This window comes from Spinacia oleracea, chromosome 1 (assembly GCF_020520425.1).
Source record: "Spinacia oleracea cultivar Varoflay chromosome 1, BTI_SOV_V1, whole genome shotgun sequence".
Classification (NCBI taxonomy): domain Eukaryota; kingdom Viridiplantae; phylum Streptophyta; class Magnoliopsida; order Caryophyllales; family Amaranthaceae; genus Spinacia; species Spinacia oleracea.
The window spans coordinates 99,787,086-99,802,542 of record NC_079487.1 but is presented as its reverse complement, the minus strand read 5'-3'; the positions used below and the strand labels follow the sequence as shown (position 1 = coordinate 99,802,542).

General features: G+C 37.3%; 1 protein-coding gene and 1 non-coding gene across 2 annotated transcripts; one reads left to right on the top strand and one right to left on the bottom strand.

The window, feature by feature from the left end:
* Positions 1 to 10,178: 10,178 nt before the first annotated feature.
* Positions 10,179 to 10,250, bottom strand: TRNAQ-CUG (transfer RNA glutamine (anticodon CUG)). Its single transcript has one exon. It is a non-coding gene; the product is annotated as a tRNA-Gln (tRNA).
* Positions 10,251 to 10,318: 68 nt separating this feature from the next.
* LOC110796692 (bidirectional sugar transporter SWEET4) lies at positions 10,319 to 15,200 on the top strand. The gene is made up of 6 exons (XM_022001768.2): positions 10,319 to 10,417; positions 11,060 to 11,096; positions 11,534 to 11,750; positions 13,552 to 13,713; positions 14,402 to 14,521; positions 14,947 to 15,200. Exons 1-6 carry the CDS (start codon positions 10,372 to 10,374, stop codon positions 15,088 to 15,090), a joined length of 726 nt encoding a protein of 241 aa, XP_021857460.1. The 5' UTR covers positions 10,319 to 10,371; the 3' UTR covers positions 15,091 to 15,200.
* The last annotated feature ends 257 nt before the right edge of the window (positions 15,201 to 15,457 follow it).

The window sequence follows — 15,457 nt, the reverse complement described above, 5'->3', positions numbered from 1 at the left end:
TAATGTATGCTATGATATGTACACGCCCGGATGTTGCGTACGCACTCAGTGCTACGAGCAGATACCAGTCAGACCCAGGAGAGGCGCATTGGACTGCTGCCAAGAATATTCTGAAGTACCTGAAAAGGCACAAAGATGACTTCCTGGTCTATGGTGGAGATGATGAATTAATTGTTAAAGGCTATACGGACGCAAGTTTCCAAAATGACAAAGATGATTTCAGATCACATTCTGGGTTTGTCTTCTGCCTCAACGGAGGTGCAGTAAGCTGGAAAAGTGCTAAGCAAAGCACCATTGCGGATTCTACAACTGAAGCGGAGTACATTGCTGCACATGAAGCAGCAAATGAAGCTATATGGCTAAGGAAGTTCATAGGTGAACTTGGTGTAGTCCCCTCCATTAAAGGACCAATAGCCCTGTATTGTGATAATAACGGAGCTATTGCACAGGCAAAGGAGCCTAGACACCACCAGAGAGTCAAGCATGTACTTCGTAGATTTCACCTTCTACGAGAGTTCGTTGAAAGAAAAGAAGTCGAGATAAACAAGATTGGAACTGATGACAACATATCAGATCCATTGACTAAACCTCTGCCGCAGGCGAAGCACAACTCGCACACTGCAGCTATGGGAATCAAGCATATTGGAGAATGGCTTTGATATCCCTGTTTAATGTTTTAAAGTTTTAGAGTTTAAATCTTTGTAAAACATTATTGGTTAATCATTCACAATAAATGAAAGAATTCTTTTTTCCATTTAATTTGTGGTTTATTAAATGATGAGTCCCTTCAATTTGACGATATATTCAAGATAGACTGTCAGGACCAGTCCTGTGACTAAGAAATGTCTATCAAGTGAACTTGAATGTCAAAGGTTGAAAATGGTCCCTAGTCGGAGTTTTCTATAAAATTGGACGCATAGAAAACGTTAGACGATTAGAATGCAAGATGACTAGTAGTTCTGTTTCTTGAACTATGTGGACATGGCAATGTCATAATTATTTGCATAGATACTTACTTTGGGAAGACTAGTATCGGACAAGACCTATGAAACTTTACTGTAAGAGATGAAAATCTGTCACAAGTAAATTTCATTAAAATTATTAGACACTAAATCCTCAATACCTGAGTGATTTGAGATTACTTGTTTGAGAACTGGTTGCTTTGACGTTGACCAACCGTCGCACCGTAAAAGGAGGCTATAAAGGCAACGCTCAGGTAATCACCTATCAAACGAAGTCTAATCTCAAGATCGCAAGATTGGGATTGTCCTCCCATAAATCGGGATGAGATGCTTAAAAGTTGTACAAGACCACTCGGAGAGCTAGAAACTGTGAAATGCATGGTCGTGCTCGGATGAATCATAGGCTATGATTATCTGTTTATTTGATCAGTTGAACTCTGAAACCGAGGAACACCTCTGGACATAATAAGGATGACAACTCTTACCTTATGTTCAAGAGCAAGCATCGAGCGACAAAGGAATTAGGAAATGCACACTTGTCCCTAAGGACAAGTGGGAGACTGAAGGAAATAATGCCCTTGGTCCAAGTATGCATTCTATATTAAGTCTAATAAGTGCGGTTCAATATTAATTAACAAGTTAATAATTCAGTGAGATCAAGTGAGTTGAATGCCTAGCTAGAGGCCGCTTCAGTTCAAGTGGAATTAATTATATTAATCCACAGCTTACTCTTGACTGAACCCGTAGGGTCACACAAATAGTACGTAAACGGATCAAGTATTTAATGACATTAAATACTCCATCTATGGATATTCGGAATCGATGGATCTTGGTTTCAGTGGGAGCTAAGATCGTCACAGGCAAGAAATGAATACTCCGGAAACGATGATATTGCCGGAAACGGAAATATGGATCGTATCGGAAATATAAATATTATCCAAGTCGTAGATGTTGCCGGAAACGGAAACATGGTACGTATCGGAAAATATTATCGGAAATGGAAATATTGCCAGAATCGGAAATATTGCCGGAAACGGAAATATTGTCAGAATCGGAAATATTATCGGAATCGGAAAATAATTCCGGAAACGGAAATATTAAATATTTGTTCGAAACGGAAATTGATTCCGGAATCGGAAATATTAAATATTGTTCGTATCGGAAATAAATTCCGGAATCGGTAATTTAATCGGAAGCGTATCGTACGAATTAGCATCGGACGAGGCCCGCTAGACGAAGGCCCAGCACGAAGCCAGGCCGTCGCCCAGCGAGCCAACGCGCACCAGCGCACGCCAAGCCTCGACCAGGCCCAGCGCAAGGCCAGGCCTTGCCAAGGCCTTGGGCGCGCGCGCGGAGCACAGCAGTGGGCCGAGCGCTGTGCGCCTAGCGTGGGCCGCAAGGCTTGCGCGGGTGTACGGTGCTCGTGCAATGCTTGTGCGGGAATCCTGAAGCAATCGGGATTCGAAGTGTGATTAAATCCTAAAACTATTAGATAATGATTATTTAATTAGAGTCCTAGTAGGGTTATAATTAAATAAATTAGTATCCTAATAGGATTCCAAAACCCTTTCCATAACTCTATAAATAGGTGCCTAGGGTCACATATTTTCATAGATTATTCAAGTATTCAAAGTGAGTTTTTGAGAGAAAATTCAGACACATTTCTTGACTATAAGTGCCGAAAATCTTTAGTACCTTAAGGGCGATTCTAGTTGGTCAATCTTAAGGCGGATCAGGACGTGCTGTGGACTATCTACGGAGGGACGACACTTGGAGTCCTAAAGACTTGTTCTTGTTCGGTTCGGGCGCAGCTAGGGAAGGCACGCAACAAAGAGTATGCATCTAAAACTATGCTATATGATTATGTGTAAATAATATGCATTCCTGGCTAAATGGTTTTTCCGCATGATTTATGAATTGTCATATGTATCATAACCTAACACGTTTTACACGATTAAAGCTTAGGATTGAGCCCCTATGACATATGTATAGCATTAGCGCCGAGAATTTGCGATGAAATCATCATTTCGAGCATTTTTTAGAGTGTTTTTCTCAAGCCCCCAATTGTAGCTACGGGATTGGCTTGGTGCTATAATGCTTTGCATACGTCTTTATGCATTCATGGTGACATGGATCATGAATAGTTTGAACCAGACTTGTTTAGTGCGAGGTATGTTCGAGTAGTGATCTGCTACTTCTTTTGTAAATGTCGTATTGTGCGACATTGCCATGGTCAAGGTAGTCACATGTTGGAGTGTGCCTTGACCAAAAGCTAGGTGCCTTTCTTTACCCATAATTATATTTAGAAATATCTTTGACTCACTTGCAAAACGCATATTTAATTAAACCAATGACACTTTATTATGTTCGAAGAAGTCTTTGAAAATTATTTGAAATCCGAGTCCTACTATGGACAATCCGAGGTGTCCTAAATAAGTTTGACTTATAGAAGGGTTAGTACAAGACTACATGAGTGAATCAAAATACTGTTACGATTTTTGGAATGCTGTCTAAGGATTTACTGGAAGCCAGGGTGCAGGCGTCAAGACATACTTGTGCCCGTTTGGCATGTGCTTTAGGCTTTTAGGGCCATCTTTTCCAGAAATGCGGGAATATAAACCGTTTTCAAATTGACTTAGATTTACTTGGTGTATGTCTGCAAAAAAAATCAAGGTATACTTAGTTCTTTCCCTAGCTCTTTCATTTCACTTTTTAGCCCCCAGTTGCTGTTATGTCTTCCCATTAATGATGCTTTCAGATTTCGATTTTAGATGCCCATGTCATATTCCTGAGTAGGGTGAGCCTTGGTTAAGTGCCAAGTCCTATTAACAATGTCTGTTTTTTTTTAAAGGGGATTTACAAACATTTGGATGATCATGAACGGGTGCCCTGAGTTCGAATGAACGGTGGGGCAATGCCGTAGAACAATCCTCTTTATTGCAAGCTTACTGCCTTTACTACTTGTTGGCGATTATGACTGTGTTTAGTGGTGAAAGAAGGTCTTTAAGCGAACGACTATGTCTAGTAACTTAAGTAAGTCTTTAAGTGAGTTAGTTCGCTTTAGGGAGGGTCAAGCTGAGTATTTTTTAGAGGTCATGAACGCTTGCGCTAGCCCCCATTCAATTGAGGCATAGCGATCTTTTGAGTCTTGGCTAAGTGCCTAGGAGTGTGAGTGCTCCTTCTGGCAAGGGTACGTGCCCTTATTATTTCGATGTGTGCTCATTAATTTTGGCATCTTGGTGACTTGGATTCTTCCTTTTGAATTTAATTTTTTTTTTTTCGACTTGGGTTGCAAGTAATTAAATTTCAATAAGGGACTTCTATTTTTTATTCTTGTTTTTCTATAGGCTTTAATATTTTTGCAAATTGGTTGGACCGAATCATGGATTGCCTACGTATCCGCCTTAAATAGATTTAATTTGGAATCAGGTCTTGCGTAGTTCTTAGCCTAGGAAATGGTTTCTTAGAATGCCGATTTTAAACAAGTACGTTCCGAGGTGGAAACATATTATTCGAAATGGTAGAATAAGTGAAGTTTATTATTATTTTAATCTGCTGCCTTGTCGTAAGCCAAAAATTTGTTTTATATTTTTTTTTTGAGTACATGTATTTTTGGTGGTACGTATATCTGCATACGTGATGTACCCCCCCAAGTGTTCGTTATTTTTCCGTGTATGTGCGGATAAAATGACGGGCACTTCTGGACAAATTTTAGCAAGCAGAGAGATTCAGCGCCCAGGCAAGGGCGCTAAAGATTTCGGCGCCCAGCCCTGGGCGCTGAAAATGACTTCTGGGCGGATCTTTTTTGGTGCGCTAAATGTTTCTTTTTCTTTTTAGAATAACTTTAGAGGCGCTTTGCAGAGTTCCTTTTTTATTATTTATTACTTTTTTGTACTTTTTATTTGTTTTCCTTTTTTATCCGTGACTCAAGACGGTTTGAAGGATGGGTTGAATGAGATAGGATAATTTGTATAGGTATTGGTTAAGCATGAGGATTACATCCGCTAGGACTCACAATTTGCAGCCTCAAGCTAGGGTCATGAGTTTACATCAACCAAGGCCAATGAGTAGCATGGGGACGGCTCACAGGTATATCAACATGATGTATCCAAACAACTTATATGGTCATTATGCTAATGGTGGTGTAAGAGCAGGTTTTGGAAATAATGGATATGACGCACGTGTCAATGGCCGTGCGTGGTTTGCGGTTGACAACAAGTTCAAGAACAAGAGTCGAGGTAATGGTTTCTTGGGTTATGGCAATGAGAACATGGATGGGTTAGATGAGCTGAACAGGGGCCCGGAGCGAAGGCGTCTAAGAACATGAGGATTGGAAAGGGTAGACATCGTAGAACTTTATGATTTGGATTGGTTGACTCAATTCTTTTCCTTCGTTTACTTGGGTAGATTTCGCACTTTGGGAGGTACGGGCTAAGTATTTCATGGCTCTTTTCGCTCTCCCTTTTATCTTTCTCTTTTTTCTTTTTGCTTGGGATTTCTCCCCAACATAAATCCTTCAATCAATTTTTTGTTTGGGCTAAAAGGTAGATGGTTGTGGTTTTTGAGTCACGAGGCGAGACTGAGTGAGCCTCGTTTGGTAGGCCTATAGTGGATCTTTAATTTTAGTAGGCCTAGGTGGACCTTTAAATTGTCTTACTTTGCAAGCGTATTTAGTCGTTTCTTAAAATGTGCAAATAGCGTAGATCCAAAAATGTTGTTTTTACCTTATTGAAATTTAACGAAAGAATTACATCGAAAATAATTTTTGCTTCTTTTTAGATTCCAGTTTCTAGGATTTAATTGGAAGTTGTGATTTAGACTCAAACTTTCATTAATCTTTCTGATTATAACCCGTGTATGAATACAAGGAGGTGGCCTAGACTCAAAATAATGACGTGGCGTAGGCCTATAATACTTGACCAAGCAACTCTCAGACTTAGGCTAATTGCACCACAACTTTCGTTGGTTGACACTTTAGATTTTAACTCTTGGGTGTTCATTTGTCATGCGCCATTTTGTTTAATGTTGGCAAGGTAGTTAATTGGGGAGATCGAATTTTTATTTTTGCAAGACTAGAATCATTAGTGCGGCTTCTCTCTTAGTGTGTATTGCTTTACCCCAATGGTAGCCCTATTGGTATGCCGATTTGGGTATTTTCATGGTTGGTCATGTTGCATTCATGGAAAGTCTTTTAGCCGTACTTAATAGTATTTCAAGGAGTGAGTGACTCGAGAGGACTATGATACTCGTGACCCAATGTGATTATAAGCCTTGAGGCCATTAATTTTTCTTGCCAATTGTATTTGACACCTTAGGTTCACTTTGGGGTTGTGCGACTATGGGGATGATTTCCAGAATGTGACTGTTTCCATTTTGCAAATACTATAGTATATTCTTTTTATTGGTGAGAGAGTATTGAGGCCGTGGATTCTTAGCAAGGGATGACAATTACATATGGGTGCTTATTGATTTAAATGTTAGGAAGGGAGACTCAATATGGTTTAACCTTTTAACTTGCAGAACGACACCAAGCATTAGGACCGATTCTTTGGATAAGGATTTGGATTGTATTTTGGCATAGCCTAGTCTAGACTCGGATTTATTTGAACATTTTTTTTTGAAGACTTTATTCGAACATTTATTTTTTGAATACTTCGCCCATGTGACATTCAAGGTTTAATTAGCATGCTCGAACATCGTCGTCGTAGGAGGCCTAACAACGACACAAAGAGTTATTTATTTTTTACAAGTCGCTTTTAGAATCGAGTGCTTTTTCATACGCCCTCGTAGCAATTGTTTTTACGAAAAGTTGTGTTTTTTTTTGCTACGTATTTTCTTCATGCGTGGGCACCGAGGCTGCTGTGCCTGACCAAAAGGCCAGGCAGCAACTTCAGCGCCCAGCAGTGGGCGTGAGAAATATTGGCGCCCAGCCAGGGGCGCTGAAAATGCGTCCCTGACTGGTACTCGTTTTCTGTTCGCGTATATTTTTGTTTATGCGACTTCGATTTTGTTTATACCGAAAATGCGACTTCGATTTTACGTCCTTTACGCGTGGCAACGTTTGTGGGATTCGTTACAGGCCATCCCGAGCGTCGCTTATTTTGTGGCGATCATTCGGGTTTGCGGAACACGTGTTTCGGTATAACTCTTTGGCAAATTAGTCTATGAATATTTGGGCAGTTTTTAAGGTCGTTGGTTTTCTAGGATAGTTTGTCACACACAATCACATATTTCGCTACACATAACTACATTACAACATGGATTTGAAAATTAAATATGCCACGTAGTTTATGATAGGCTTCTATGGGTAGTTTATTTGCGTCTGGCTTGGTACCGCTTCTATCGTAGATCCAACACATGCCCCGGTCGAGGTAGTGTCTTCGATCAGCAAACGAATTTCGCTCAAGAGGCCAACCCGCAAGTGCAAGCCAAGGGGGCATGCAGGCGAGAGGGACCTAATGGGCGAGCGATTGGGTTCGGGATAGGTGTACTACCTGCACAAGTACCGAGTGGGAAACATGCGCGGCGTATGCACCCCCCTATTGGCGAAAAAAGGTATCCTTAGTCCCAACTCCCGAGGGAGCCGAGATTCGTTATGATGTTCTGCCCGTTCACATTAATATGCTGATTTTCAGGTCGTCCCAACTTGATGGGGAAATCAACGCGGGGTAGGATCGTTTCACCCTTCGGCTATTTTGATTACCTACAAGCACGAGTATTTCCTTCACTATCCCCAGTGGAGTCGCCACTGTGAGGGGGTCGAAAAAGCGCGAGGCTAATGCGTGACCTTGTCCCTCGTGGGTGTGACGATTCTTTTTATTCAATCAAGTGTAATTGGATTTCCTGTGAGTATACACCCAATTGACTAGTAATATAGGAGTCGCCATTCAGTTTTTAACGACAATGAGAAAAACTGACAAAACCCGGTTATCGTGACATAAAGGGAGTGCAATTATGTTTGACCACGACGACCGTAGGTTCCCTTGTGATCCCTGGTGTGGGGATCTCTCAATATACACCCGCAAGGTAGAGATTTAGGGTTCGGGGGACTGTAACTACCGAGAGGAGTAATTCGCTCGTCGATAACTCCAGAGGCAGGATATCCTTACTAGCTCAGCATAAATAATTGAAGGGACATGCGTTAACTATTAAACTAATCTGAGTTGATTTTAACAATATGCAACATGTAATACTAATTCTATCGTGATTATCTGATTTAAATAGCATTAAGGGACCTAGCATGATAATCCGATTTCCCAAAAATATTATATTTGTTAGGCGTGATAGAACATTCAGATTAGGTTAGTTTAACAGTTCATAAAAAGGGCGAGGAAAGCAGTTAAATCATCGAAAAGGGACACGTTACGACGCACCCTTGAGAGGTGCGTCACGGTTCTCAGAAAACTAACCACTTTGACTTCGCCGTTTCTCCTTTTTATTTAACGAATCTCAATTATGGGACAGGATACGTTCTGTTCGATTTATGGATCGATTGCGACAGAACGCGTGAACAGTTTCGCAGCGAGAGGCTTAGGCTAAGGGGTTTAGAGTCAATACTCAGAATATATTATGTGTTGTTGTGTGTTGTTTCACGTCGAAACTAGGGGCCTATTTATAGGGAAGAGTTCGTGGAAAGATAGAATTGCAGAGTTCTAATCCGCAAAGAGTTAGGAAAAAACACGTACCCAGGTACTTTCAGCGCCCAGCTCTGGGCGTCAAAGATTTCGGCGCCCAGCTCTGGGCGTTGAAAATAGGATCCTGGCAATTTCAGCGCCCAGGGCTGGGCGTTGAAATTGCTGTTTGGGCCGTTTCTTTGTCAGATTCGGATTCCTAGAATCGGGAGAGTTTGAGATTAATTCGAGTCTTTTAGCGCGTATCAATTTCATGACGGAATGCGTCTGGGCCCGTTACGAACTCTAGGCTCGTTAGGATTTCGATTAATACGTAACTCTTATTTCCGAATCATATTAGGAATAAGATTCTCGCAGTTTTCTATCTCATTTAGGATTTATGTTGGAATGCAACACCTAATTCTGACAGGTTTCTATCCTTTATGTTTTGCCACTTTTAGAAGCTACCTTTTACGGCAATTACTATTTTTAGCAGGTTTCCATAAATAGCAGGTTTCGGGTGAAATGAAATGGGGAATCGAGATTCGTTTATTTTATAGGAGATGGGTTGTCAAGTGGAGTTTTTATGCTTTCATCATCGAACCTTTCCCTTGCGGGAACGGGGACAAAAGTAGGTGTCTACAATGGTGTCCAAGTATTTTAGTGTTTGTATCTTCAAATATTAAGAATTTTCGTTCAATTTATATTTTAGTGTAATAAACAACAACAAAAAAATAGTTGAATTGATTATTGAAATGTATTCTATTTTAGGGAATTAGACAAGTACTACTATACAAAATTTCGGCCCCCCTTATACAAAGATCTGGCTTCGCCCCTGACAATTTGGATTATACACTCTGAAATACAATGAGCACCTAATGAACATGGAGATGGATTTCAATATACACGTACAACTGGGGTATTATATTATATGTTCTTGGTAAATTTGCCAAAAAATACCTTTTATAGCCCAAATTTTGCGAGAAAGAACCTTATATAATTTTTTTGAAAAAACACATCTTAATTAATTTATTTTTTTGGCGAAAGACAACCAAGAGAAAGTTTCCGGCATTGACTGAGCTTTTTCAGCCATTGACTTACACGTGAGTAGCAGGTGTGACTTCATTGTACATGTTAACTTGTGAAAACGAGTATGTTTAGTGGAAACGAAACAACTTCCCTTAAACTCGACACAATATAACAAAATTGAGCACTACCAAAATAAACATCACTTTAACAATGCATTTTGTTGAAAACGTTTCAAAATGAAGCCACACGTGCTTCTCAATTGCCGGAAAAGATCAATCAATGGCGGAAACTTCCCTTAAATTGTCTTTCACAAAAAGGATTAAGGTGTGATTTTACAAAAGAAAAATTATATGTGTTTTAAAAGATCTTTTTTGGCAAATTTACTTATGTTTTTTTAATATTTGAACTATATGTTCATTACTATATACTCTTTGAGATAAACGATACCCCACATATTTATGAATTTGGACTATGTTCATTTAAAAATAGGTCAACATAGTGCATATCTAGCTTTTGAAGTTGAGCTTACACGTACAGACGTACTAGTGTCTTTTTTATTTTTTGATGCAAAAAAATTAGGTCCCACCGAGACTTGAACTCGGGTTACCAGATTCAGAGTCTGGTGTCCTGACCACTAGACCATGGGACCATTTGTGTACACGTACTATTATTTTTCTTACAATTTAAAATACAAAGCATATACTCCGTACTTCTCTTACTAGTAGTTCGTACTTTCTAATCATCAATAGCTATTTCCTCTGTCATAGAAGATGAAGCACTCTCTACTTATCACAAGGAACGTTGTTGGTGTCATAGGTAAGCTTAATCAAACTCGATCCCATCTTTCAGATTTTCTCTACAGCTTTTTTTTAATTCTTTGCTTAAGTTTTTCAAAATGGTTTTAAACCAATACTCTGTATTAAGGATCACTTATTAATAACTAGTTTTATATGCACGAGTAACTGTATAAAATTGTATAAAATTGTCAATTTTAATTTTAGCTTCTAATTAGATATTGTTAATCTTGCTTCTTATATTTAAATAATTTAAAACTAAAGGAATAAGGTTAATTAAACATTTATATAGAAACCAAATTGATTAAGAGTTAGGCCCTGTTTTTGTTGGCTTAATTTCAGTTTTAGGACTTATTTGGCAGTTCAGTTCAGTTCAGTTCAGGAGCATTCAGTTCAGTTCAGTTCATCTCTACAGAACAGGGCTTTAGACGTATAAAATAGATTGATAGCCTATCATGAGAAAATGCTAGACAAACATCTTAATGCCTTTATAATATATGATAAGAATTAATATTTCTTTTACCTTGTTTCTAAAATATAACTAACTTATAAATTCTAGAAATTGATGATACAGTTTGTCTTAACATAATTAATTCGTTTTCTTCATCGGTCCCTTTGTATAATTTCTTTTTTTCCTTGACTTGATATGTTTTTCGTATGGCAGGAAATGTTATTTCCGTCTTCCTCTTTGCCTCACCAATGTAAGTTCAAATTTTTCCCCTACAACGAAATTTGTAAAATAAGAAAAGCTTAAGGATAAAAAATAAAAACCTTTCCTGTTGACCCGAGTTTAACTTAATTAAACTTTTTGAATTTTTTAAAACAATTAAATTTTTTGAACTTATTAAAACTTATTATATCCTTTTAGTTATAATTGCATTTGGTAACAATTATAAAAAATATCAATTTTTTTTCCCAAATTATCTAACTCGGCTCATTCTATTCAACTTATTCCAAAATAATTCCAGAAATAAAAGACATTCAACAAGTTAAAGTAGAGGCTATTCATGTATATGTTATATGTACAATTTTAATTAAATTTAGTTATATTCAAATAAGTTATGAATAAAATTAAAATAACTTAAAAATAAAGTGAAATAATATTAATACTAGATTTTTGTGTATTTAATATGAACAGGCCGACGTTTATAGAAATATACAAGAAAAAATCGGTGGAGGAATATAAGGGAGACCCATACTTAGCGACGACAATGAATTGCATGCTGTGGGTGTTTTATGCAATGCCATTTGTCCATCCAAAAAGCCTTGTTGTTATTTCAACCAATGCAATTGGCTTTGCTTTTCAGATCTTCTATCTTCTTATTTTCATCATCTATGCAGATAAGCATGGCCGGGTACGTAACTAACTCTACCTTACTTCATTTATTATATGTGAAAAATTAGGATTTTGGAAAGATAATATATGAAGTATTGCTTTTTCATTTAATAGTTGATATGCTCAAATTCTACCTCGTAGAGTTATTTTAGAACTCTAGAAGATCCAAAACCAGTCGTGTCTGATTCGGGTTTTGTTAAACGGCCATAACTGTTGCATGTGTTAGCTTTTGCCACCTCTAGTCATAGTCAATATGCTGCACTCATTGCATACACGAATACACGATCATATCACATAGGCCTTAGATAGACCTAGTTGTTGGATATGGTAGCCCAATGGTATATGGTTATGGTCTACTCCGTAATTAATATTATTTTTATTGCGTAAGGAGTTTTATTGGACATAGTCTTTGTTAGACATGGTCAATGTAAGGTCAAACTATAACACAATGATTTTGAAAACTAAAATAGGATATAAATAATTGTGTGTATATCTGTGTACAATATTGAATTGTATTCACATATGGCTCATTTTTCCATTATTCTTGCTCGTTTATTGACACGTCAATTATCAGTCCGTTATTGACCCATCCAATATCGATCTATTAAAAAGTCATTTTATCATCCAACTCGATTTTAACCCGCACAATAGCAAAGGTCTACAGCTAACTAGCTCATGCACACAATTATGGTATACATGCCAGGTTAGTCATAAATATCAAATCAAGTGTTAAGATCTGACCCATGAAACATCACGTGTGAGAGTATATTGATAAAAGAGAAGAGAGTTAAACATTTAATAAGGCCAAGGGGCAACTCCCCTTATTGCCATATGGTTTTAAGGTGGAACCTCCTTTGGACTTGTTAAGTGGACTCTCTCTTGATGACGGGTGCGGCCCAGACCCGTATTTAACATGGTACCAGAGTCAGGCCCACAGCTGAAATCTTACTGTACTGTATTCCGGGCCAACTGAACAGGATCCATGTGAGGGGTAGTGATAAAGACACTCTGACGACCCATGAAACATCACATGTGACCCATATTGAAAAGGGACCTCACACGTGAGGGGAAGTGTTAAGATCTGACCCATGAAACATCACGTGTGAGAGTCCCATATTGATAAAAGAGAAGAGAGTTAAACATTTAATAAGGCCAAGTGTGAGGTCCCTTCATTGCCATATGGTTTTAAGGTGGAACATCTGTTGGACTTGTTAAGTGGACTCCCTCTCAATGACGGATACGATCCAGACCCGTATAACGTATTTAACATTATTTTTGTATTGAAAAACTTGTTTTAGAAAAGTACAGTGAAGCATAATTATTCCTTGTCTCAAGGCTGACCTAAAGTTGATGCTCTATATTACAAGTAACGGCTGTAAGTAAGTACAGTAACTACGTAACGTGCATATATTGTACGTACTTGATAACAGCAAACCAACTTATTATGTAATTTAACGCATGCAATAATAATACTAATGAATCAGGTAGCCTAAGCCGACTAAAAAGATCGATTTAACATGTAACGTGTTTGTGTTATAGCTTAATTGTTTGGTATGTGAAAATGACATAGATAATGGCCTGGCACGAGATATGAAAATGAAGAGATGATGTGAAATATAAAAATAAATGTACGGAGTAATATGTATTGCAATCATTATTATACCAGTTTATAATAATGATTAAATCGGAACTGATTGGTCGGGCTGATTTAATTTATATATACCAGTTTTTTTAAACTTCTAATGTTTTGAAAAAGAAATATGAGAATAATTGTTCAAGGTTTTCTTTATTTAATTGGAAATTTCATGATTAATGTTCAGTTGAAGGTTCTCCGATGGATCGCAGTAGAAATAGGATTCATGGCGATTGTGGCTACAATCACAATGTTATGTTTCCATACAACACAAAAGAGGACTTTCTTCGTTGGCATTCTTTGCGTTATATTTTGTCTTGGAATGTATGTTTCACCCCTCACCATTATGGTATGCACTTTTTTTAATTTCTACGTAGTATTTAATTAGCTTTATTAGGTTAGTAACTTAGTACACTTATTTAAGTGTAGCCAGAAAAATTCGAATTTTTTTATATAAGACCGCCTTATCGAAAAGATCACTTTAATTGCTTAATTAATTAGTTCTAATACTTAACTAATTAGTTTTATTGTTTAACTAATTGATTTTGGTACTTAATTACTTGATTATATTGCTTAACTTATATGACATCAATGTGGTTTTTTTCGCAAGATCACCTTATACAAAATTTTGTAGGAAAAAATTGACCAAATCCAAACCCAACCCAAAAACATGTTTAACTCATTTAAATAAATGAATTGTCAATTGTCATGACCAACCCATATATACTATAGTGTCCTATTTAATAATAAGTCAATTTAAAAGAAAACTTGAGTTTCACATGGCCCTTTTAGAATTCCAATTTTTTTTTAGTCAAAAAAATTGATTCCTCTTTTTGTTCGTCGTTTAATTCTCTTGCCTATTCCGATTTTTGTTTAATTTTTGGTTGTTGCTCAATCTCTCTCCCGCCGTTACATTTCATTTGTATAGATGAAATTAGGATCAAATCTGAAATTTAAATATAATTTCCAACAATTCCCATTTACAATTTAATATTTCATGGTTGAATCAACACATAATGGTCGACTATTTTGGACAGGGCAAAGTGATTAAGAGCAAGAGTGTGAAATACATGCCTTTTTGGCTTTCAGTTGGCAATTTTGCTAATGGGGTTATATGGACAACTTATGCTTTTCTTCCCCTTGACCAATGGATCCTTGTAAGTCAATTTCCCTAATACTTGTACGTATAATGTATATAGTATACTACGTAGTACGTACTAATTACTTGTAAACTCATTCCGGCTATATATGCTACTCCGTTAACCAACATAAGTTGGTGAAGTTGGTGGGGAACTCACCTTGTGACTTGGAGGTCACAAGTTCAAGCCCCATCAACTGCGAAATGCTTAGGAGTGGCTCAAGCGATGACCTGCGGAGCTGGGCTGGTTCACCTGTGCTAGGTGCTGGTTCAGTTAGGGTCCCTTCTTCTTACCTATTAAACAAAAAATATATATATATATATATATGCTACTCCGTATTGTTTATTTTTCTACAACGTGTTATACTATCTCCGTTTAATAATGGTCTTTACACTTTCTGTTTTAGTATGTTTCAACTTGATTATTGTACTTTCGTATTACAGATCCCAAATGGTGTCGGAGTAATATCAGGTGCTGCACAGCTGATACTCTATACCTGTTATTACAAAAATACTTCAATGGAAATAGAAAATGAGAAGAAGCCAAATCAAGTTCAAATGTCTTTTCATGACAATTTACCAGCTTAATTCATATACCACGAGTACGGAGTATTTAATTTGTTAGAATCTAAAAAAATACCATTTTGATCGAACTCATAAATACTATTCCCTACGAGAGTAAGTTATTTTATGTTTACGTACCAAGTTTTGAGAGATTTTTAATGTGAATTTTTTTGATGAGGCTTTTTCTTCCTATGCCGCAAACCTATCGCTTCACAAAATAAAATTATAGGTTAATATAATAATAAAAAAAAACTTAAATTATACCATGAATTTCAATCAAATGGTTTTACTTCCTCAATTCTTATTTACATGACACAATAGATTTTGGATGCTATTCACACAAACTTTTTTGACACCCTTTTGTGATTTATACTTAAGAAAAAACATAGTC

What these genes read in the sequence shown, in the direction of transcription:
- LOC110796692 (XM_022001768.2), top strand. Translation starts at nt 10,372, where the DNA reads ATGAAGCACTCTCTACTTATCACAAGGAACGTTGTTGGTGTCATAG. An exon ending in ATGCAGATAAGCATGGCCGG is followed by an intron (nt 11,751 to 13,551) that starts GTACGTAACTAA and finishes ATTAATGTTCAG; the next exon opens with TTGAAGGTTCTCCGATGGAT. An exon ending in CCCTTGACCAATGGATCCTT is followed by an intron (nt 14,522 to 14,946) that starts GTAAGTCAATTT and finishes TTCGTATTACAG; the next exon opens with ATCCCAAATGGTGTCGGAGT.